Here is a 26948-nt window from a genome sequence, read left to right on the forward strand (position 1 = left end):
CGTGGCTCACGGGTCCAGCTGCTCTGCGGCATGTGGGATCTTCCCGGACCGGGGCACGAAACCATGTCCCCTGCATCGGCAGGCAGACTTTCAACCACTGTGCCACCAGGGAAGCTCTGTCTTTCTGATTTTTTAATATAAAGACTTAGGGTATAAATTTCTTTACACAACTATTATTTTGGCCCACAAATTCTGATGTATTTTCAGTACTTTCAGGTCTGTTTGTTTCTATGATTTCTTCCTTGATACATGAATAATTTAGTATGTTTTTAGAATTTTTTAAAAAGGTTTTAAAAGGTCACCCTTTTAAAATTTTATTTCTAACTTCATGTTATTGTGGTCAATGAATAAACCTGAAACTTACAAGATTTGTTTCACAATCTCTAGTATGTGATTAACTTGACAAAAGGTCTACCTGTGATTGAGAAGAATATGTGTTCTTTAATTGCTGGGTTGGGTTCTATACACATGTATCAAATCAAATCAATTAATTGAATTGTTTAAAGCTCCCATATCTTTGGCAATATTTTTATGCTTGACACATGAATAAGTTAGAGAACTTTGTTGAAGTTTTCCAATATAATGCTATCTGTCAACTTATTCCTATAGTTTACTATAATTTACATGTTTATTTTGATGCCATGTTATAATGCACATGCAAATTTTTGAATCATATCTTTCTGGTGAATTAAGCTTTTTATCATGAAATAATAGTCCTTTAAGTCTATTTTATCTGTTATTAACATAGTTTCCCTTTTTCTTTTAATTAATATTTGTCTTGTATTTCACTAACTGTTTTGTTACTTCAAACTTTTCCATATCCTTGGGTTATTGGTTATTTTCTTATAAACAGCATAAGACTATATTTTGTTTTTTGTCCAATCTTATGGTCTTTTAAAATGTTATTATAATTTATAAAATATTTGTGTCCACAACTTACATTATTTCTTCTATTCTTTTTAATCTATCCTCCTTTTACATGTAGTTTTTGTCTGTTTGTTTTACTTCATATGTCTTTCTTAGTCCATTTCTCACCCTATAGTTTGGAACTTATACTATTTTTTACTGACTATACTTGTAATTTTATCACACAAATTAATGATGTTTAAAGTTAATTGATATCTTGACCTCCCTTTCTCCCCTTTGAACAATACAGAGAATATAAAATACCTGAACTCTAAACATATCATTCAATTTACTTAACAATTTGTCCAATAGTTAAGCTCTGTCTCCCCTTCTCTGCAAAACAAGCTACACATTGTTTTATTGTATACTTCATTTCTATACATTTAGTTTCATGGTAGGTATGCCTTCTTGTCTCTCAACTTTTTCTTTAAGTAAAAATTCTGCTTCTTTAAATGCATCCTTCAGAGCAGGAGTGAGTAAACTACAATACTTGTTCGGCCACCTATTTTTGTACATGGAGTTTTACTGGAACATAGCTGCACCCATTCATTTACCTACTGACCGTGGCTGATTTTGCATGGCTATAGCAGAGCTAAGTAGTTGCAACAGAGGCTGCATATATTTAATATCTGGCCCATTGAAAAGTCTGCCAATCTCTGCTTTAGAAGGTCTTTTAACAAAGGGATATTCACAGAAAACACCTTTATTATCTGTTTACATGAAATTAGTTTAATTTTGCCCTTGTTCTATAAAGAGCTTATGCTGAATACCCCAAATTAAGAGAACAGTAATTTTTTTTCAACACTTGAAAATATCTCACTTTCTTCTATTTTCCATTTTTGCTAATGAGAAGTCATCTGTATCTAACTGTCGTTGCATTAGTGATTGTATCTTTCTCTTTGGCTGCTTTTAAGATTTTGTCTTGTAGTGTTCTACAGTTTCACTACAATATTTGTTAAGTGAATTTCATTTTATTCATCTGGCTTGGTATAGGCTGTACTTCCTATTCTATGGATTCTTGATCTGGAAAACTCACAGCCGTCATTCTGAATATTGTCTTTCATTCATTCCTTCGAGTCTATCTTTCTGAGACTCTCATGGTACAAGGGGTAGCCCTTCTCACCCTGTCCTCCATGTTTCTTAACATGTCTTTTACACTTCTTATCTTATTGTCTCCCTGGATTGCACTGGACAATTTCTTTAGATCTATTGTCTAATTCACCATTTCTTTCTTCAGCTGAATGTAGTCTGCTGTTTAATACATGTTTATGTTCAACCATCATGCTTCCATTTCCTTAAATTCTATCTTAATTCTTTTTCAAACCTACTTCGTCATTTTTGGTAATTTCCTGTTTCTTTCTCTCTCTTTAATCTCATCTGTTATTTACTTCAACATCAAAAATTGTTATTCAATATCTAGAGTCTTGGGGGTTTATATCTATTGTTCTGTTCTATCATGATCATTTCACCATACAACGCCTTGTTTCTTTGTGTGTTTGTTGATTGCAATTAAGTGCTCTTATTTGATTAAACTTAATTTGCAAGAATCTAGAGGATCAAAATTGTAATTGCCTCTTGCACAGAGTTTTTAATTTGCTTCTGTAAATAATCAGGTATCATTTGTAACCTGTATAAGTTTAATTTCCTTTGTCCTAGGCTTGGCATATAAATCTCATGCAGTGTACCTAACCTGCATTTAGCCCTGGTCTTAATCTTGGCATCCCAGGGCAAGCTTGGCTTTCCCCCTTGTGTACCTATGTTATGTTCAACATGTAAGTTTCAGCTTTGTCCTTTTCTCTTTAACCCTTTTTACCCTCAGAGATCTCCCTTGCTTTCACACAAAACAGCCATGTTTTAAAATGCTTTGTTGTATTGCAGTGGGATGGATATTTAAGAATCCATATTAACAGATCAATGGGACAGGATAGAAAGCCCAGAGATAAACCCACACACATATGGTCACCTTATCTTTGAAAAAGGAGGCAAGAATATACAATGGAGAAAAGACAGCCTCTTCAATACGTGGTGCTGGGAAAACTGGACAGCTACATGTAAAAGAATGAAATTAGAACACTCCTTGACACCATACACAAAAGTAAACTGTAAATGGATTAAAGACCTAAATGTAAGGCCAGACACATTTTTTTAGAGGAAAACACAGGCAGAACACTCTATGACATAAATCACAGCAAGATCCTTTGTGACCCACCTCCTAGAGAAATGTAAATAAAAACAAAAATAAACAAATGGGACCTAATGAAACTTAAAAGCTCTTGCACAGTAAAGGAAACAATGAGCAAGGTGAAAAGACAACCCTCAGAATGGGAGGAAATATTTGCAAATGAAGCAACTAACAAAGGATTAATCTCCAAAATATACAAGCAGCTCATGCAACTCAATATCGATAAAACAACCCAATCCAAAAATGGGCAGAAGACCTAAATAGACATTTCTCCAAAGAAGATATACAGATTGCCAACAAACATATGAAAGGATGCTCAACATCGCTAATCATTAGAGAAATGCAAATCAAAACTACAATGAGGTATCATCTCACACTGGTCAGAATGACCATCATCAAAAAATCTACAAACAATAAATGCTGGAGAAGGTGTGGAGAAAAGGGAACCCTCTTGCACTGTTGGTGGGAATGTAAATTGATACAGCCACTATGGAGAACAGTATGGAGGTTCCTTAAAAAATGAAAAATAGAACTACCATATGACCCAGCAACCCCACTACTGGGCATCTACCCTGAGAAAACCATAATTCAAAAAGAGTCACGTACCACAATGTTCATTGCAGCACTATTTACGATAGCCAGGACATGGAAGCAACCTAAGTGTCCATCAACAGGTGAATGGATAAAGAAGATGTGGCACATATATACAATGGAATATTACTCAGCCATAAAAAGAAACGAAATTGAGTTATTTGTAGTGAGGTAGATGGAACTAGAGTCTGTCATACAGAGTGAAGTAAGTCAGAAAGAGAAAAACAAATACTGTATGCTAACCCATATATATGGAATCTAAAAAGTTTTTTAAAAATGGTTATGAAGAACCTAGGGGCAGGACAGGAATAAAGACGCAGACGTAGAGAATCGACTTGAGGACACAGGGAGGGGGAAGGGTAATCTGGGACAAAGGGAGAGAGTGGCATGGACTTACATATACTACCAAACATAAAATAGATAGCTAGTGGGAAGCAGCCACATAGCACAGGGAGATCAGCTTGGTGCTGTGTGACCACCTAGAGTGGTGGGATGGGGAGGGTGGGAGGGAGATGCAAAAGGGAGGTGATATGGGGATATATGTATATGTATAGATGATTCACTTTATCATAAAGCAGCAACTAACACAACAATGTAAAGCAATTATACTCCAATAAAGATGTTAAAAAAAAAAGGAATTCCTATTAACATATTGTGAAAAGCAAAGTCCTCAAAAGTTTGTTCTTATAGAAGGTTGACCAACACATAATCTTTATTTCTTAAATACTTTCGTAGGGACTTCCCTGGTGGTGCAGTGGTTAAGAATCCGCTTGCCAATGCTGGTGACACGGGTTCGATCCCTGGTCCAGGAAGATCCCACCCGCTGTGGAGCAATTAAGCCCATGCGCCTCAATTACTGAGCCGGCATGCCCAAACTACTGAGGCTCGCGTGCCTGGAGCCCTGGCTCCGCAACGAGAGAGGCCACCTCAATGAGAAGTCCGCACACCGCAACGAAGAATAGCCCCGGTTCACAGCAACTAGAGAAAGCCTGCGTGCAGCAATGAAAGACCCAACGCAACCAAAAATAAATAAATTTAAAAATAAATAAATAAAATGAAAAATAAATCTTTAAATACTTTTGTATAATGTGGCAGTTCTTATACACTGTATATTTCTCCCTGGGTACATTATACATGTATGTTTTAGAATCTAAAGGTAAACAATTTAACATTGCACAGCCATATAAAGTCAGTCCTAGGCAGGCACTCAAAACAGTTTGCTGAATGAAAAGAATGTCTTAAAAAATACAGTAAATATGACCTTTCACTGCTTTCAGAAATTATTTTTAAAAATCTATCTGAGCTTATTACTGTATATTAGAAAGAGCATACTGGTTAGAAGGAGGAAATCTGAAGTCATATTGCCTTTGTTTGAATCTCCACCTGACACTAAATAGCTGTGTGACTTGTATCTCAGTTTCCTCTTCAGTAAAATCGGTAAAATAATACTTACTTTATGAGGATATTTTAAGAATTAAATAAATTAATGCATGAAAAAGGCTTACAGAAGTGCCTGGCACATAGTAGGACCTATATAAATGTTAGCAATTATTAATATTATTAGTAGTAATATTATATTATTACAAACTTATAAAATTATTTTCATTATTACTATGTCATTAACCAAATACCTCAAACACACAATTATTTATCCAGTAACAAATCAATGAAGAGCCATTTCTAGCTTACATCATTTATATGTTTCTATCAAGAAAAAGGGGGGATGCCAATTTTCACAGATCTTATGAGAATATAAATTCCTTCCATCCAGAGATGTTGGAATATGATTGTACATGGAGTTGATAGGAAGTACCAAAGCATGCATCCAATACAGCTAGATTACTTGGCAGGGAAGATAAAGAGATGAACTAAACATGGAAGCTAGGTGTACTCTTGACCTGAAGTCTAGCTATTTACTGCTAAAAATTTAACATATATATATATGAATTATGTATAAATGTACACATACACAGCTTATAGGGATATTTTAAGAATTAAACGACCTAATACATGTAAATGGCTTACAGAAGTGCCTGGCATACACACACACACATTGTTTTTAATACTCTGGTAAACTTTAAGAGATTTTTTCTGGAAAAGAGTTTAGTTTCCTGTGTTCTTCCCCTCGATAAATTCCTCACTTGAAATTTGACTTTTCTGATAAACTTAAAATATTGCCCAATTATACAACAGTCGTTCTATTTTCCCCAAAAGTAAAATTTTAAAAAATCAATGTGCATATTACCCCCTCCCAAAAAAGCCTAAGAAATAGTCTATATTCCAACTACGCCTTTACTTGACAAATATATTAGCCTTAAGTTATAAGATAAAATTGTAGTAAAATAAAATTTTGAGTATAAGACACAAGCAGACTTCCACAGATCCTGACTTTTTATTTTTTAAAGAAGATGGTGGGGGTGGGAGTTTATTAGTTTATTTATTTTTGCTGTGTTGGGCCTTCGTTTCTGTGCGAGGGCTTTCTCTAGCTGTGGCAAGTGGGGGCCACTCTTCATCGCGGTGCGCGGGCCTCTCACTATCGCGGCCTCTCTTGTTGCAGAGCACAGGCTCCAGACGCGCAGGGTCAGTAGTTGTGGCTCACGGGCCTAGTTGCTCCGCGGCATGTGGGATTCTCCCAGACCAGGGCTCGAACCCGTGTCCTCTGCATTAACAGGCAGATTCTCAACCACTGTGCCACCAGGGAAGCCCGATCCTCACTTTTTGATTGCATTTCTCCATTTGATTCTTAGCCTATTTAAATAGTTTAATCTGTCCAACTCAACATTTTTCAACATATGATAATGTCTTATATATTTTTGTAACAGAAAATTTTGGCAATTTTATTAAATGAAAAAAATATTAAGTTTATAAGTATCTTCTTGTTCAGAGTTATATTTCTTTCACCATTAATGGATATTTAACCTATGTCAGCCAGGGATCTCTTAGTACAGTTTTTACTAAACTCAAAAATCTTTTCTTCTTGCCTAAGTATTCAATTTTGTCTCAAGTCCCTAAAATGAGATTAGACAAACTGAATTTAAATCTGCATGCCTTCCAAAGAGATGGATGTTAGGACTATGAAGACATAGGCTAATTCTCTCAAAGTAAACAACCACATAAGAGTCCAGCACATTCCCACTAAATGCTTGTTAGGACTTTACCTAACCTTAAGAGGCAACACTCAGCCATATGGAATGACTGCTTCCCAGAAATTCCTGATGACTACTTTAAAAACGCATTCCTGTACTCCTGTATATACACAACATGAAAGAAAAAACATTTAGATAATTAATACCAGTCATAAGTCTCTAAGAATGTAAAAGGTATGTGATCTACTTATCAGTTTTCCATCAAAATTACTTTTTTAACTAAATAGATTATAACTACTTCATGGAAAATACGTTTATTCTTAGAAACCTTTATTTGCAATAATTATAAGGTAGATGCTTTAGAAAGGAATCTAGAATGACAGTTAAAATTAATCAGATTATTTTCTCTGGTATTACCAAATCCAATTAAAAAATGCTATCAGTGAGAACAGGAAAGCATGATATACTATACACCGGCACCAACGCTTCATCACCTTAACATTCAAGACAAAGTGTTTTTAGTTGAACTTTCTACGACCCGAGAAACTTATGAAAATGGAAAACTATCCTTTGAGAATGTCCCAAAGGATGTGCAGGTGCTGATGATTAAACAGTTTTAGCTTCAAGTTGCTCTTTATTGTAAAGTCAGCCTCAGATGAAACACCAAATTACTTATTAGCCCATCAGGGACTTAACATTACTGGCCCTTCATAATTATGCCATGAGTTTGTTTGTAATTCGTCCAAGTACTTTGCAAAATTTTCAAGCAAATGAGATTTTTCAAACTATTAAACAATGTCTTTAATAAATAAAGTATGAAATGTTCACAATTAAGGTTTTCCCAAAGTAGAACTTGATTTTTCCATTAAATATGTTCTCTTCTCTTGTGTTCTGAAGTGATATACTATAAAAATATTCTTTTTCTTTTTATCTGCCAATCATGAGGCTAAATAAAGGCACGATTAGGCACAAGACAGCAGCCATGAAGAATGGTGCTTAAAGATAGGCCTGTTGATAGGACAGCATGGTTTTTTTTTTTTTTTTGAGCTATTGCTAATCAGCTCCTCAAGGAAAACATCCAACCAAAGCCCAACAATATTCCATATAAACATGGTAATATTTAAACATAACATAAAAAGTAGCCTTAAGCCAATAGTGTTTTTTCTGTCCTTCTCTCTCTCTCTTTTTTTTTTTCGGTACACGGGCCTCTCACTGTTGTGGCCTCTTCCGTTGCGGAGCACAGGCTCCAGACACGCAGGCTCAGCGGCCATGGCTCACGGGCCCAGCCGCTCTGCGGCATGTGGGATCTTCCCGGACCGGGGCACAAACCCGTGTCCCCTGCATCGGCAGGCAGACTCTCAACCACTGCGCCACCAGGGAAGCCCCTGTCCTCTCCTGTTCAGGACATGGAAGACCAGTATATCTGATGTACAAAGAATATGCCGTTTTATTCATTTTCATTTGTGGTATCCTCGTTTAGTGCTATCTTTCCAATTACATGGGTTAATATACTTATTATGCTGTATCAGTTATGTAGTTGATTTCTTTTTTCTCCATTATCAATTGTTGTTCTTATTACAGTATTAAAATAATTCAGTCTTTACTTTTTGCTATATTATTTCCATATACAAAATACTTAAAATGTAAAAGGGATATACAAATCACCAGTCATTTAGTCATACAGAAATCTGTCAGTCAAATGCATTTATTATCCCACTAAGCAATGCATACTAAGAATAAATCTTATCAGTAAAGAGAAAAATTAAGCCAAGTAATCTAGGTGTGTTTTTATTGTGAAAAGCCTAAAGAACAAAGATTAGAAGAACCAAACAGAATTCATTTTCAAGGCTGCAAACCCAAATATTCAGCACCTGGAATTGATCTAGTTCTTTAAATAAACAGATGCTAACAGGTAAGAAGAAAAGAAGATTCTATAGTTAGAATATTTATTTTGTTCTAGGTTTGGAGCTTTATACCTCTAAGCTTTATACCTCTAAGTACGATCTCAGAATAACAATGGTGCCAGTGAAGATAATTTTCAAGTCGTAACCTCACCCAAATCAGCAAGGATAGAAGATACTTCCTATTATAATTACCTAAGCTGGCTCAACATCCAATCACAGGACTTTTACATGATTTTCTTTTCTCTGACAGTGTATAATGAGTCCATCTACAAGATTTAAGGAGCATACAGAAAATGCTTAATGCCTTGGAGTTCCTGCTGGTCACCCAGTTGGTCTATATAGTAATCATCAGAAATGACATTTAGAGTTGAGAAGCATCAAACTGGGGTAATTTAAATGATTCGGCAAAATGAGTTTTGTTCTAGCTGTACTCTATATGAAAAAAATTTACACTAAAAATACCCTCTCATTGGATGATTTCATTTTTGTTTGGCAAATCACTACTTTAGTCTGAGTATTCACTAGAAGGATAAATTGTATTTGATCAACACATGCAGCAAGACAAAATGAGTTATAACTGATTTTATATTTGTTTACTACACGGTATCTTTCAATTGTGTGAACCAAAAATCAACTTAAAGTCTGCAAACAGCATGAATGATAAATCTTTAACTAGATGAAACATAACTTTAACAAAACTGTAGACATAATCTAAAGACAAAGCTATTGATGGAAAATAGATAGCCATTTATTTCAGAGTATTTTATATGGAAGCATAAAATTAAAAAAAGATAAAATCCTTAAACTATAGATCTTATTAAAATGAAATGGGAAAGGTAAAAATTAATTCTATTCTATGTAGAGAGATCACTTATTTTGAGGGTATATGAACATTATGTTATTTGATCTTCAAACTGTAACATCCTTAAGAAACACATGCTGTTATTAATGGGGAGCTGAGACTCAGGAGGTTAAGTAATCTGCCTAAGTCATAACACCCAAGGCACTCGGATGCCAAAGCCTGCACTCCCAGCCACTGCTATCTCCCCAGTAGTGACGTGGACAGGAAAAACATCACTATTTAAAACAAACAAAGTGTGAGGCTTATCATAGGCAGAATTCAGCAATCATTTAAAATGTGAAGAAATCAGAGGAAATTATTTTTCTTTGACTGTCATCACATAATTCAGATGGGAGGTATATATGTGGAAAACAAAATTTAGGGAGAAACAAACTGGACTTTATAGACTTTAATAACTGCAAATTTCAGCACATATATCTAAACCCAGTGCAAAAAAAAAAAAAAATACAAGGCACCTCCACCTTTTGTGTATGCAACAGTAATCCCTTTTAAGGCAGGGATTGCTTTCTGCTATCCTCAAAATCCTAACACTAAAGTGGGGTGTCCAGATATGCAGGGTCTTTGAACCTATTAATAAAGAAGGATGTCTAGTGACTTTTCTAGTACTTCAACATCCCAACAGAGAATGTTTATGTGCTCAGGATAAAAGCTACGTGAACAAAAAAGTTCTATACACGAATATATAATATTGTAAACTCAAAGGGTCTACATAGTTACATATGTCTAATTAAAACAGAAAAATGACATATTCTTAATAAGTAAAATTTATTAGAAAATTTGTTTTCAAACATGTTACTTATAAGAAGACAAATAACAAAGGAATCCTAAGCATTCGGAAGTATTTCTCTAAGATGAGATGTTAAGTAAAATAAATGAGGTGTCAGGTGAAATTTGCTCAAGGAGTTAAGAGTGTTGTTGTACTGTGCTAATAATTCTGGGTAAAGAAAGAAAATAGCAAAAGACCTTCCAATGATAAAAAAGAAGCATCATCAGGATAAGACGTGAGTGTGTTGAAGAAGAAACCATGTAATTTGGGCCCAAGGGAGTAAAAGCAGTTTGAGCAGACTATGTAATATAAAGATGAGTGGGAGGTGGGACCAGGACATACATATGCTTCAAAGCCACAGTGACCAACGAGAGACACAAAAATTAGTTTTAAACTCAAATGACAAACATGAGCCTGCTACAGCTGTTGGATAAGATAAAGGGAAGTAAGTCAGAAAAAGAAAAACAAATATCGTATGCTAACACATATATATGGAATCTAAAAAAAAAAAAAAAATGGTTCTGAAGAACCTAGGGTCAGGACAGGAATAAAGACACAGACGTAGTGAATGGATTTGAGGGCATGGGGAGTGGAAAGGGTAAGCTGGGACGAAGTGAGAGAGTGGCATGGACATATATATACTACCAAATGTAAAATAGGTAGCTAGTGGGAAGCAGCCACATAACACAGGGAGACCAGCTCGGTGCTCTGTGACCATCTAGCGGGGTGGGATAGGGAGGGTGGGAGGGAGACGCAAGAGGGAGGAGATATGGGGATATAGTGTTATAAAGCAGAAACTAACACACCATTGAAAGTAATTATACTCCAATAAAGATGTTAAAATATATATATAAAGGGGGACAAGAGGGTCTTTGTAAGATCCAACCAAAATTCCATAATGAGCTCAATTCATCCTGGAGAAGCATGTTATCTCTTTTAATAACAGGTGCATTGGTAATGGCATATAACGATGAGTCTAAAACCAGACCACAGTGGAAAACGATGATTTCTATGTAACACTACACCACTGAAGGCACGAATTTCATTTGGTGAAGTTTGATTCCTGGTGGGTCACCAATTTGCTCAGCCTATAGTGTGAGGCCAAACATTTCCACCTAGTACCTCCAATTTGAACTTTATGCCTCACATGAGTCCTATGGGAAATAAAAATCTATTACAGAGAGGTGCTGACTCTGTACCGCTCACCTTAACCCTCATCCCAGCCACAAGGCTTTGCATTAATAGGCCTATAATTTTAAAAGTGAACATTTTATGCTTTGAAATAGAACCAGACCTGCAAACATTTTTCTATCGTGAGCTCATCAATGTAAATAGAAAGTTATTCTATCAAGGGGTGAGGAAATAAGGTGAGCCTTGTGCTGATTCCCTCTAGTAAGTTATAAAAAACAACCTTAAAAATTACATTTTGATTGTTCTTACAAACTCTCTGAGAGCAATGTACTTGGAAATGGTAAAAAAAAAAAAAAAAAGTACAGGCTTTGGAGTCAGGCAGTCAGGCCTCCATTTAATCCTGCCCCTGCCAATTCTGAAGTGCGTCTGCCAAGGCATGGATTTTCTTTCCCTGGCCTGTAGTTCCCTCCAGGTAACATTCTGTATCTCATAAAAATGTTGTGAAGACTAAGTGGGATGACACATGAAGAGCACCTAGCACAGGGTCTTAGCAATTCCATCAGTGGCAGCTGTATTTGGTTGAAGATGATAGAAAAGGGGTAAGTTAAACTGTCACAATGAACAGCTGTTCCTCAGAGGAAGCCACAAGATCATGAAAGCTTCCCCCCTTGGTCTACTGGGCTTGAGGCAGCAGACTGAAACAGATGTTCCTTTGTTACCTATTGTAAAAAGTCTCTCAGGGAGACAAAAGGAAGGAGGGAAGGAAGGAAGGAGGGAAGGAAGGAAGGAAGGAAGGAAGGAGGGAAGGAGGGAAGGAAGGAAGGAAGGGAGGAAGGAAGGAAGGAAGGAAGGAAGGAAGGAAGGGAAGATGCTGAACAGCTCTATCTATGCAAATTAGTTGAGAGATCCTAGTTAACACTGGTGAGACTCCCTGGCTTAGCATCTCCGTTCAGTCACCTGCTAGCTGTCACTATCTATCTAAGCCTCAGTTTCCTCATTTGTAAAATGGGAATAATCCAGTACACATACCACATCTGTTTGTTGTTGTAACGACAAAATGAATGAGAACACCTGGCACTTGGTTGGCAGTATATGTGTTAGCTATTAGAGAATGCCACCCACTGTAGATGGGGGCATCTGATACTAGATGAAGGAAATTCTGAGCACAGATTAGAAGTGCGAGTACAATAATATAGCCCGGCAAAATATGGAGGGAGTGTGCCAGGCATAGGGAACAATGAGCAGAGTGGCCAGAACTTGAGAGAAAACATTCCATAGTAAGCTGCTGTAGTGGAGGGCAGGTGTAGAATGAGGACAATGCTCCAACTTCTTATGTGTAATACAAAACGGACCTCCAATTTACCGGAACATTTGCTGCTCATTCATGACCAGGGATCATGAATGTCAGTGGATGAAGTAATAGTGTAAACATAGTTTAATGTATCAACTATACTTAACAATGTAAACATATCTTAAGTGTATCTTAAAGAGAAAATATATTTTTTGCCTATTGTATTAATGTGGCTTTCCAGAACAAACCTTCAACATATTAAAGGTCCACATCTATCCCCAATATTTTCACACTAACTCATTGAAATTAGCCTGGTTTCCACAATTGAATTGTATGGAATTAAATAGCAACCTAAGAGATCAGAAGACATTGACAAATAGACATCTATTTGTCAGTAATTTCTATTAGTCTTGACGCTGTGGTCTTTTTAAAGATACAGTGTCCAAAATTCAAGGAGTATAACTATAAAGAAAGGAAGAAAAAATTTGTGTGTGAAATTATACTTCCCTTACAGTCTTCTTTATGCTTATTTTTATTCTAAAGAAAATTCCCTCTCCAGATTACTTATTTAGATAAAGTGTTTTATACTTAGCTCTAATGAGTTTAATTTAGTACAATGTGTATATGAGTGTGTGTGTGTGTCTGTGTCTATATGTATGTGTGTGTGATAGCAGCTACTTCTAGGACCATGTAAACTGTGAAATAGGCAAAGTATAGCTGTCACTCTATGACCCTCCACCTTGAATCCTCCTCCATTCAAACACTTTCTCTCTCTGCCCATCGCCTAGTAACAGAAATGCCAAGTCACCCAGAGAACTCCTACCAGATCTCAGGAAGATGTGGAATTAGATCTGGTTTCAAAACCAGACAATACGGCCTTGGTCTCTTTCTTCATTTGCCAAAGGGGGATAGAAACAACGAAAAGATACAGAATTATCATGAAGATTGACTGAGGTAATATATGTTAGGCATTTGGAAAAATGTCTGGTTCATACAAAATACTCAATATCTGATGGGTAGTATTATTTTATATATGCATTTTATAATTTTATGCATAATTGTGTCATGGGTCCCCAAGACCACCCTCAGGCTTGATAATTTGTTGGAAGGACTCACAGAACTCAGAAAAGTTGTTACACTCACTGTTAACAGTTTCTTACAGTGAAAGGATATAGATTAAAATCACAGTTGTCTTCTTCCAGTGGAGTTTCATTATTCCAGCAACAATGTGTGACAACACGTGTGATGTACTGCCAACCAGGGAAGCTTACCCAAGCCTTGATGTCAAGAGTTACTGAGGGGACTTCCCTGGTGGTCCAGTTGTAAAGAATACACCTTCCAATGCAGGGGACATGGGTTCGATCCCTGGTTGGGGAACTAAGATCCCATATGCCTCAGGACAACTAAGCCAACTACTGAGCTCGGGTGCCTCTACTAGAGAGCCCGCATGCCAAAAATACAGAGCCCACTCACCCTGGAGCCTGCGCGCCACAACTAGAGAAGGGAAAACCTGCATGCCACAACTAGAGAGAAGCCCATGCACCACAACAAAAGATGCCACGTGCCGCAACTAAGACACAATGCAGCCAAAAAAATAAATAAAATTTAAATAAATAAATAAATAATAAGAGTTATTGAGGTCAGTCATGCAGGCATGAATATAGACTCCCTGCATGAATGACCTTGGCTACTCAGTCTCCAGCACCCCACAGACGACGAACTGACAGTGTGGCCCAAGGCCCCTGGTGAACAAAAGTAGGTGTTCACCGTAAATCACATTTTTTGCATAAACTATCTAGCTTGGCCCAAGGCCCCAGGTATACAAAGAAGGCCATACCGGGCAGGATATTCCAAGGCTCACAGCTGCTCTCTCCAGAGCCAGTCAAGGGCCACTACTTTCTCTAAAATGTACAGGGTTTGAGTACCTTAAGCCCACTGAGTTAACCCTTTACTGCATAATAATTTATTAAGCAACTACCATGCACCAGGAGCTATGACACTTAATATATATTATCTCATTTAATATTTAAATACTCTCATGAGAAAGGAATTAACATCCCCTTTTACAAATATGGAAACTGAGGCTCGAGAAAGTTAAAAGGAATCATAGTCATATATTAACTAGTGTGGAATCCAAACCTTGCTCTCTCAAACTGCAAAGCCTTTGCTACTTCCACTAAGCCATGTTGTCTCATAAAATATTATAAAAATTAAAGTAGTATATTATACGTCACGAATATAGGCACATAATAAATATATTTAATAGATTCATTTCTGGTAGTGAAAAAATAATTTAAAAAATCACTTTGAATTTGTGGAAGAAATAAACTAGAGCTGTGAGCAAATGTGCACTTATTGTAGACCAGTTTTCATTTAAAATATTGAGTTTTTATTGAAAGGGTATCTAGTCACAACCAGGTGATTATAATCAAGTCCAATAAATTCAGCAATAAAGTTTTCCTGAGATTAAAAAGAAATTCAACCTTCTTTAAATTCAACCTTCTTTTTCTTTACACCTCAAAACTTTTTAATCCCCACAAACATTTGCTGAAACATAAAAGTGACTCACCCATCTATTAAGAATAACGTAATTTTTTGTTGTAGAAATGTATTACCAGTTTCCCTAGAGGAAACAATGCTTTCTCACTTTAATACGTGTGTGGTTTTCTCCCCCATCTAATCAGCTAATACTTTTCAAAAGATCTTTTTAATGCCTAAATGAAAGGATTCCACATCAGAGACCTGACCTCCCTATTAAAGTATCTAAAGGAAACCCTAGGAATGTAAAATCCATTCAAAGGCAAATCGCAGGTAGCTTATTATACAATGCATTAAGAAAAGGGGAAAAAAGCTTCATAAGAACTGCACAGAATTTGGTAAAATTATACCACAAAAATACAAATTGATCTTAAGTATAAAGAAACAAATTCATAGCCAAAAGCTTACTACAAAAGTGCTTTGTAGTCAGCCAGGAGGGGAGTCTTTACGAAAAGCTTCAGAATTTGTCACTTTTTCAATCAAAATTTCTGATTACAGCTTAATGTTGGGAAGGCCAAAAAAAGGACAAAACACATTTTTCAATAGATTTAAAAATCTGAAATTTTTAAAGCTAACTTTCAATATCAGAAAAGGTAGATTTTACTACAGACAACAGGAGTAGAATGAAGTAATAAGAGTAATAATAGATAGTAATATATTACATTATATATATAATATAATATATAATTATAATATGTAATATAGTAATATATTATAGTAATATAATAATAGTAATATAGATACAAATACTTTTAAAAAACAAATTAAGATTTTTAACATACCATGAACATGGTTCTGAAGTTATTCAAATCAGTCAAAAAGTCTTCCACAGACACCTTCTTCACATCGATGGCATAGTACCCCATTATACTCTGGTATAACTTGTCCATGTTTTCATGTAATTTTGAAAGTTTCTCATAGTGTTCTTTTGCACTGATAACAAAGCTGTATATTACAGTTAAGGTATTCTGAAATTTACAAAGTAATGCTTTAGGGGAAAAAAAATCCTATAAGTCCAATGTTTTAATTTAATTGTTAGTCATTATTACATATCTCCAAAATGCCAAAATTAGCTCTAATAGTTAACCATTCTTACAATTCAATCTACACTGTACAGTGATGAAATCTTAAGTGTGCTTCCTAATTAACACTGGTGAAGTTATCAGAAAAGTTATTTATATATTTAATATTTCTCTTTTACAATTAAGTTCAAGGAAATTTTTCTTCAAATTTGCCTATCTTATCAGATCATGCAATATGATTTAAAATTATAGTTCAGTAGTTTCAATGATATTGAAATCAATAACATAGGCATTTTGCATAGTAGTTACACTGGACAACCTGGGGTCAATTTCTAGCTCCTGCACTTGGTAGTATTGTGCCTGTGGACAAATGCCTTCATTTCTCTGTGCCACAATTTTGTCACCTGTAAAATGGGAATAATAATAATAACATCACTTATAGGGCTGTTGTGAGGACTAATGAGTTAAAACATACAAAGTTCTTAGAAAAATGGCATTTCGTAATACATATAAATACTTGGTCTTATTATTGCCCACTTATTCAATTTAAGCTTTACTTAAGGTTCTAAAAGCAATAAATTTTTTGAGTTACATTAAAAACTTCTTATATTGTATAAGTAAATTCATGTTTTAACTTCTTTGGAAAATTGGTATACAATTTTTTCTATGAATTACATGATTTAAAATTATGATTACACACACACACAGAAATGTTCTTTTCTCACTTATTTATGACAATTAGTTGAAAGCACACTGAGACTGAGAAGACTAACTTTCTGTGAATGTGGTGGTGGCATTAGAACACATTTTCTAAACAAACAATAGAATTTCCTTTGTGGTGTGACAGATTGCTGTGGTAGCCAGATAAAAAATCTCCATACCACATTCTGAAAAGGCGACTCCGCTACAGCATCAGTCATAATTATCTACGGCTCCTTTAAACTGGGACATTAAACTTACTGAAGTCATTATATTGTCTCTAACACAAAAGGATAAACAGATATTAACACATTTTTTCAGAAGTCAGAAAATAAGAATAACTAGACTCAGACTGGGAGAACAAAATAAAAAATGGAATGTTTATGTCTAAAAAGAAAAATTGTCTACAATTTCAAAAAGATATGGTTCCTCTGGTCAGAGCATTCTCCAGTACAGGATGAAATAAGGAAAATGATCCAGGCCCTCTGTTTTGAGAAAAAGAATGAAAGAAAGAGGTAGCACTGTTGCCAGATATGTGGTGAACCTGGGGCAGAGAAGAATGCTGCTCCCACAAGGAAACAAGGCATCCCCATCAATCACCTGTACCCATGTCTACGGTCAATCCACAGATTACATACTGCCCTTCCATGCCTGTTTTTGTTTGTTTGTTTTTTAATACTATGCTCTGCTTAATTAAATATATAGTATTTTAGAAGAACAGACTAGAATGTAAGGAGTCTAGATTCTAATGCAATAGGTTAAATTGAGTTTTTTTTTTTCTAATGAGCTTAGAAAATCTATGGATCTTTCTTTGGCTAGTTTAAACAGCAAAATGCCTCCTCATACTTTCTAAGAATCTAAATCATAATAGTACCAGTGGTCGATGCATTTATATGTAGCATCATTTTTTAATCCTTGGATGAACAAAAGATTTTGTATTAGTGAAATCACAAAATCATAAGAAATTATAATACAGTCACAAGTTTCCATATACTTTGTCTCGTGAAACATCCATATTTGTGAAATGCTGTAAGTAAAGTAAATTTATGTAAATAAAAATCACACTTGAAATGCATTCAGAAACTATCATTAAATGGAACATATGGTGATTGATTTGTAATGTGCAGTAAGTATCCCTTCATTTACCTAGCAAATTGAGAAATCAACATTGGTTTATATATTCCATCTATAAACTCTCACCTAAAATTTATGTCCCAGATAGAGACTATATCCACATGGATTATTTATATATCCTTAACTCCTGCCTAAAAGAGGAATCATTTTCTGCCTTTGCTTGTCCAAACCTATCATTCCAAGTTTGGTTCAATTCTTCCTCTTCCATGAAGCCACCTTCTCTAATCTCTGCAACTGTGAGTGATCATTTCTTCCACTGAATATATAGCACTTTTAGTCCAGGTATCTCTGTAATGAAGTTCTCTGTTTTCCCTTCTAGTACAATCCCCTAGTAGTGTTTTGTTTTTGCCATGTGATCACCTGTGATTATTAACCCTTTTTCTAGATGCTGTATTAAGTCTAATCATCTGCAGCTACATTGGTGCCAATGACTTATTTCACCCTACTGTCATCACTCAAACTTCGGTGGGAAGAGTAGCAGGCCTCCTCAAAAGTCTGATGTAAGTCAAGGAACTTCTCTTCATAAAATTGCACATATACACATTCACACACACACACGAACACATACAATTTGGATGTAATGTTAAGAGCTAACAGAGTTCCTAAAAAGTAGTTACCCTGGACAACAGGTTGCACTACTATGGTGGGTGTTTCTAATTGTATGGTCCTACAGCTACTCCTTTTTTGCCCTTATCACTGCTTATAAGGCTTTGAGTTTTAATAAATATGAGTAATTTTATTCTAATACCTGGGAATATGCCCATTCACAGGAATCAGTTTGGCAAATAGGTTAAAATAAAGCTCTATTACTCAATAACACTTCTTAGATTGTAGGTTAAGAATCAAAAGTTAATGACATATCAGAAATATGCTTGAGCATACTTAAATAAAACAGTAAAATTCTATTAAATGATGTGATGGGAAAGAAGACCAAGAGCCAGAACGATGGAAATTACATGGTCTTGTTTTAACAGCTAGAGAGTTTTATAAGTTAACTTTCTTATCATTTTTATTTACAAAACAATTTGCTCCCAAAGGAAAGTAAGTAGAGCTTTAAATAAGTGGAATTATCCACAAAGACGGTAAAATTGTGATTGAACTGAAATAATTCTGGAAATAGCCAAATAAATTCTCAGAAGTTTAAAATGACTATTTGATAGAATGGAATAAATGGTTACCTTAATGAGGCACTCTACATCATTACTGCTGGGTACTTTCTCATTAACAGATGAGGGAACATTCACATAAAAAATAATCATTATCCAAAAGAAAAAAACAAACACAGATGTTCTTGTACCAACTGTTAAACTCCAGCTAGAAGTTAATGCCCATATCCATAGTAGTCATAAGGCTTTATTTTCTTCCCCAGAAAGTTCTATATTTGTAAAGAGCTTGAGAAAAATAGGTGAGCTATACAACAAAATTAAACTCTGATAAAATTCATTACAGAAATATTGATATATATCCAACTACTTGATATTTTTGTAAAACCTATTTTCTTTTCCTTTACCAGGACTAAGGCCAAATTCTGATTAACTTCTACTTGAACAAGTATAATTTTCCCATATGAAGGTACATGACAACCAGAACTGTGTTCACACACATTGAACCAAAAATGTTTAGTGTTGGCCAACTAAGTAGTCAGAATGAGATGTGGGATTTAACTCCTGGTTAGCAAGTACTGTTCATTCCCAAGCCACCCAGCCACCCAGCATAAATTTATTCTAAATGTAGATCTACATTTATTCTCATGTTTTGCCCCCATTATTGCACCTTCCCCACCAAGGATGTCTATTACTTCCATTAATCATCTTACAAGGACCAGCTTCAATCAGTCCTACAATGTTTATAGTCTAAAAATTTTTTTTTTTTTTTTTGCGGTACGCGGGCCTCTCACTGTTGTGGCCTCTCCCGTTGCGGAGCACAGGCTCCGGACGCACAGGCTCAGCGGCCATGGCTCACGGGCCCAGCCGCTCCGCGGCATGTGGGATCTTCCCGGACCGGGGCACGAACCCGTGTCCCCTGCATCGGCAGGCGTACTCTCAACCACTGCACCACCAGGGAAGCCCTACATCTAAAACATTTTATAGATCTTCTTCAGTACCCGGGATCTGGCCAGCCAGCCAGCCAGGTTGGCAGCCAATCTATAAGTAGTCACTAAACACCACTAAGTACCACTCTTCTAGACATGAGGAAAACGAGTAGTTAACAAGGTAAACAAAGTCCCTGCTTTCATGAAACATGAATTCTAGAGTGTGGTGAACAGGTAATAAAGAAGAAAATTAATGAGATATTCAGACAATAATAAGCATGATGAAGAAAACAAAAGTTTGTGTGTGATATTGTATACAGTGACAGAGGCTAACTTATGCTGCGTAGTCAGGGAAGTCCTGGCAGAGAAGGTGACAGTGACTGAAGCATGACTGTCAAGAAGCCGTGAACACGACGTTATAAATGTAGTAAGATTTCTGAGAAGAAAGAGATCATCATAGACTTGAGGATTCATACAGGATGAGAAGTATATACAATTTTTTAACATATTTATTGGAGTATAATTGCTTTACAATAGTGTGTTAGTTTCTGATTTATAACAAAGTGAATCAGCTATACATGTACATATATCCCCATATCTCCTGCCTCTTGCGTCTCCCTCCCACCCTCCCTAACCCACCCCTCTAGGTGGTCAAAAAGCACCAAGCCTATCTCCCTGTGCTATATGGCTGCTTCCCACTAGCTATCTATTTTAAATTTGGTAGTATATATATGTCCATGCCACTCTCTCACTTCGTCCCAGCTTACCCTTCCCCCTCCCAATATCCTCAAGTCCATTCTCTACGTCTGCACCTTTATTCCTGTCCTGCCCCTAGAGATTTCAGAACATTTTTTTTAGATTCCATATATATGTGTTAGCATACACTATTTGTTTTTCTCTTTCTGACTTACTTCCCTCTGTACGACAAATTCTAGGTGATCCACCTCACTACAAATAACTCAATTTCGTTTCTTTTTATGGATAACATTCCATTGTATATATGTGCCACATCTTGCTTATCAATTCATCTGTCGATGGACACTTAGGTTGCTTCCATGTCCTAGTTATTGTAAATAGAGCTGCAATAAACATTGTGGTACATGTCTCTTTTTGAATTATGGTTTTCTCAGGGTATATGCCCAGTAGTGGGATTGCTGGGTCATATGGTAGTTCTATTTTTAGGTTTTTAAGGAACTTCTATACTGTTCTACATAGTGGCTGTATCAATTTACATTCCCATTAACAGCGCTAGAGGGTTCCCTTTTCTCCACACACCCCCGAGCATTTACTGCTTGTGGATTTTTTTTTTTTTTTAACATCTTTACCGGAGTATAATTGTCTTACAATGGTGTGTTAGTTTCTGCTTTACAACAAACTGAACCAGCTATGCATATACATATATCGCCATATCTCCTCCCTCTTGTGTTTTCCTCCTACCCTCCCTATCCCACCCCTCTAGGTGGTCACAAAGCACCGAGCTGATCTACCTGTGCTATATGGCTGCTTCCCACTATCTACTTTACATTAGGTAGTATATATATGTGCGTGCCACTCTCTCACTTTGTCCCAGCTTACTCTTCCCCCTCAAGGCCATTCTCTATGTTTGCGTCTTTAACCCTGTCCTGCCTCTTTGTTCTTCAAAGCAATATATATATATTTTTTACATTCCATATATATGTGTTAGCATACGGTATTTGTTTTTCTCTTTCTGACTTACTTCACTCTGTATGACAGACTCTAGATCCATCCACCTCAGTACAAATACCTCAATTTCGTTTCCTTTTATGGCTGAGTAATATTCCGTTGTATATATATGCCACATATTGCTTAACCAGTCATCTGTCGATGGACACTTAGGTTGCTTCCATGTCCGGACTATTGTAAATAGTGCTGCAATGAACATTGTGGTAGATGACTCTTTTTGAATTATGGTTTTCTCAGGGTATATGCCCAGTAGTGGGGTTGCTGGGTCACATGGTAGTTCTATTTTTAGTTTTTTAAGGAAACTCCATACTGTTCTTCAAAGTGGCTGTATCAATCTACGTTCCCATCAACAGCGCAATAGGGTTCCCTTTTCTCCACACCCTCTCCGGCATTTATTGTTTGTAGATTTTTTGATGATGGCCATTCTGACTGGTGTGAGGTGATACCTCATTGTAATTGTTATTTGCATTTCTCTAATGATTAATGATGTTGAGCATTCTTTAATGTGTTTGTTGGCAGTCTGTACATCTTCTTTGGAGACATGTCTATTTAGGTCTTCTGCCCATTTTTGGATTGGGTTGTTTGTTTTACTGATATTGAGCTGCATGAGCTGCTTGTATATTTTGGAGATTAATCCTTTGTCAGTTGTTTCATTTGCAAATACTGTCTGCCATTCAGAGGGTTGTCTTTTCATCTTGTTTATGGTTACCTTTGCTGTGTAAAAGCTTTTAAGTTTCATTAGGTCCCATTAGTTTGTTTTTATTTCCATTTCTCTAGGAGGTGGTTCAAAAAGGAACTTCCTGTGATTTATGTCAGAGTGTTCAGCCTATTTTTCCTCTAAGAGTATTATAGTGTCTGGCCTTACATTTAGGTCTTTAATTCATTTTGAGTTTACTTTTGTGTGTGGTGTTAGGGAGTGTTCTAATTTCATTCTTTTACATGTAGCTGTACAGTTTTCCCAACACCACTTATTGAAGAGGCTGTCTTTTCTCCATTGTATATTATTGCCTTCTTTGTAATAGATAAGGTGACCATATGTGTGTGGGTTTATCTCTGGGCTTTCTATCTTGTTCCATTGATCTATATTTCTGTTTTGTGCCACTACCATACTGTCTTGATTACTGTAGCTTTGTAGTATAATCTGAAGTACAGGAGCCTGATTCCTCCAGCTCTATTTTTCCTTCTCAAGATTGCCTTGGTTATTCGGGGTCTTTTGTGTTTCCATACAAATTGTGAAATTTCTTGTTCTAGTTTTGTGAAAAATGCCATTGCTAGTTTGATAGGGACTGCACTGAATCTGTAACTTGCTTTGGGTAGTATAGTCTTTTCACAATGTTAATTCTTCCAATCCAAGAACATGGTATACCTCTCCATCTGTTGGTATCATCCTTAATTTCTTTCATCAGTATCTTATAGTTTTCTACATGCAGGTCTTTTGTCTCCCTAGGTAGGTTTATTCCTAGGTATTTTATTCTTTTTGTTGCAGTGGTGTATGGGAGTGTTTCCTTAACTTCTCTTTCAGATTTTTTGTCATTAGTGTATAGGAATGCAAGATATTTCTGTGCATTAATTTTGTATCCTGCTGCTTTACCAAATTCATTGATTAGCTCTAGTAGTTTTCTGGTAGCATCTTTAGGATTCTCTATGTATATTATCATGTTATCTGCAAACATTGACAGCTTTACTTCTTCTTTTCCGATTTGGATTCCTTTTATTTCTTTTTCTTCTCTGATTGTTGTGGCTAAAACTTCCAAAACTATGTTGAATAACAGTCGTGAGAGTGGACAACCTTGTCTTCTTCCTGATCTTAAGAGGAAATGGTTTTAGTTTCTCACCACTGAAAAGATGTTGGCTATGGCTTCTTATATATGCCCTTTATTATGTTGAGGTAATTTCCCTATATGCCTACTTTCTGGAGCATTTTTATCATAAATTGGTGTTCAATTTTGTTGAAAGCTTTTCTGCATCTATTAAGATGATCATATTTTTTTTCCTTCAATTTGTTTATATGGTTTATAACACTGATTGATTTGCATATACTGAAAACTCCTTGCATTTCTGGGATTAACCCCACTTGATCAGGGTGTATGACCCTTTTAATGTGCTGTTGGATTCTGTCTGCTAGTATTTTGTTGAGAATTTTTGCGTATATGTTCATACGTGATACTGACCTGTAGTTATCTTTCTTTGTGACATCTCTGTCTGGTTTAGGTATCAGGGTGATGGTCACCTTGTACAACGAGTTAGGGAGTGTTCCCCCCTCTGATATATTTTGGATGAATTTGAGAAGGGTAAGTGTTAGCTCTTCTCTAAATGCTTGATAGAATTCACCTGTGAAGCCATCTGGTCCTGGGCTTTTGTTTGTTGGAGAACTTTTAATCACAGTCTCAATTTCAGTGCTTGTGATTGGTCTGTTTATATTTTCTATTTCTATTTGTCTGTTTCTATTTTCTATTTCTTCCTGGTTCAGTCTTCGAAGGTTGTGCTTTTCTAAGAATTTGTCCATGTCTTCCAGGTTGTGCATTTTATTGGCATATAGTTGCCCGTTGCAATCTCTCATGATCCTTTGTATTACTGCAGTGTGAGTTGTTACTTCTCCTTTTTCACTTGTAATTCTATTGATTTGCGTCTTCTCCCTTTTTTTTCTTGATGAGTCTGGCTAATGGTTTATAAATCTTTTTTGTCTTCTCAAAAAACCAGCTTTTAGTTTTATTGATGTTTGCTATTGTTTCCTTCATTTCTTTTTCATTTATTTCTGATCTGATCTCTATGCTTTCTTTCCTTCTGCTAACTTTGGGTTTTTTTTTTGTTCTTCAGTCTCTAATTGCTTTAGGTGTAAGGTTAGGTTGTTTAATTGAGATGTTTCTTGTTTCTTGAGGTAGGATTGAATTGCTATAAACTTCCTTCTTAGAACTGCTTTTGCTGCATCCCATAGGTTTTGGGTCATCGTGTTTCCACTGTCATATGTTTCTAGGTATTCTTTGATTTCCTCAGTGATCTCTTGGTTATTTAGGAGTGTATTGTTTAGCCTCCATGTGTTTGTATTCGTTCCAGATTTTTTTCCTGTTATTGATATCTTGTCTCACAGCATTGTGGTCAGAAAAGATACTTGATACGAGTTCAATTTTCTTAAATTTACCAAGGCTTGATTTGTGACCCAAGATATGATCTCTCCTGGAAAATGTTCCATGAACTCTTGAGAAGAAAGTGTATTCTGTGGTTTGTGGATGGAATGTCCTATAAGTATCAATTAAGTCCATCTTGTTTAATGTGTCAATTAAAGCCTGTGTTTCCTTATTTTCATTTTGGATGATCTGTCCATTGGTGAACGTGGGGTGTTAAAGCACCCTACTATGATTGTGTTACTGTTGATTTCCCCTACTATGGCTGTTAGCATTTGCCTTGTGTATTGACGTGCACCTATGTTGGGGGCATAAATATTTACAATTGTTATATCTTCTTCTTGGATTGATCCCTTGATCATTACGTAGTGTCCTTGTCTCTAGAAATAGTCTTTAAAGTCTAGTTTGTCTGATATGAGAATTGCTACTGCAGTATTCCTTTGATTTCCATTTGCATGAAATATCTTTTTCCATCCCCTCACTTTCAATCTGTATGTGTCCCTAGGTCTGAAGTGGGTCTCTTCTAGACAGCATATATACGGGTCTTGTTTTTGTATCCATTCAGCCAGTCTATGTCTTTTGGTTGGAGCATTTAATCCATTTACATTTAAGGTAGTTATCAACATGTACGTTCCGAGTACCATTTTCTTATTTGTTTTGAGTTTGTTATTGTAGGTCTTTTCCTTCTCCTGTGTTTCCTACATAGAGAAGTTCATTTAACATTTGTTGTAAAGCTGGTTTGGTGCTGCTGAATTCTCTTAGCCTTTGCTTGTCTGTAAAGGTTTTGATTTCTCTGTGGAATCTGAATGAGATCCTTGCTGGGTAGAGTAGTCTTGGTTGTAGGTTCTTCCCTTTGATCACTTTAAATATGTCTTGCCTCTCCCTTCTGGCTTGCAGAGTTTCTGCTGAAAGATCAGCTATTAACCTTATGGGGATTCTGGTGTATGTTATTTGTTGTTTTACTGTTGCTGCTTTTAATATTTTTTCTTTGCATTTAATTTTTCATAGTTTGATTTATATGTATTTTGGCATGTTTCTCCTTGGATTTATCCTGTTTGGGAAACTCTGTGCTTCCTTAACTTAACTGACTATTCCCTATCCCATATTAGGGACGTTTTTAACTATAATCTCTTCTAATATTTTTTCAGTCCCTTTCTTTTTCTCTTCTTCTTCTGGGACCCCTATCATTCAAATGTTGGTGTGTTTAATGTTGTCCCAGAAGTCTCTAAGACTGTCCTCAATTCTTTTCATTCTTTTCTCTTTATTCTGCTCTGTGGTAGCTATTTCCACTATTTTAGCTTGCAGGTCACTTATCCATTCTCTGCCTCAGTTATTATGCTATTGATTCCTTCTAGAGAATTTTAAATTTCATTTAGTGTGTTGTTCATCATTGTTTGTTTGCTCTTTAGTTCTTCTAGGTCCTTGTTAAAGATTTCTTGTTTATTCTCCATTCTATTTCCAAGACTTTGGATCATCTCTACTATCATTACCCTGAATTCTTTTTCAGGTAGACTGCGTATTTCCTCTTCATTTGTTTGGTTTGGTGGGTTTTTACCTTGCTCCTTCATCTGCTGTGTTTCTTTGTCTTCTCATTTCGCTTAACCTACTGTGTTTGGGGGTCTCCTTTTCACAGGCTGCAGGTTCATAGTTCCTGTTGCATTTGGTGTCTGTCCCCAGTGGCTAAGGTTGGTTCAGTGGGTTGTGTAGGCTTCCTGGTGGAGGGTCTGGTGCCTGTGCTCTGGTGATGAGGCTGGACCTTGTCTTTCTGGTGGGCAGGACCACATCCAGTGGTGTGTTTTGGGGTGTCTGTTAAGTATTTTGCCTTTAGGCAGCCTCTCTGTTAATGGGTGGGGTTGTGTTCTTGTCTTGCTAGTTGTTTGGCATAGAGTGGCCAGCACTGTAGCTTGCTGGTTATTGAGTGGAGCTGGGTCTTAGAGTTGAGATGGAGATCTCTGGGAGAGCTTTCGCTGTTTGACAT

At 36.2% G+C, this 26948-nt stretch overlaps 1 protein-coding gene across 1 annotated transcript in view; it reads right to left on the reverse strand.

Annotated features, from left to right (window-relative positions):
• The window catches only part of DIAPH3 (diaphanous related formin 3), a 539529-nt gene that overhangs the window by 156536 nt on the left and 356045 nt on the right, over positions 1-26948 (reverse strand). Inside the window, exon 24 of the mRNA XM_073795265.1 lies at positions 16040-16204. Within this exon, the coding sequence (XP_073651366.1) occupies positions 16040-16204 (165 nt within the window). The remainder of the gene's footprint in view (positions 1-16039; positions 16205-26948) is intronic.

Source organism: Tursiops truncatus, chromosome 18 (genome assembly GCF_011762595.2).
Source record: "Tursiops truncatus isolate mTurTru1 chromosome 18, mTurTru1.mat.Y, whole genome shotgun sequence".
Lineage (NCBI taxonomy): Eukaryota > Metazoa > Chordata > Mammalia > Artiodactyla > Delphinidae > Tursiops > Tursiops truncatus.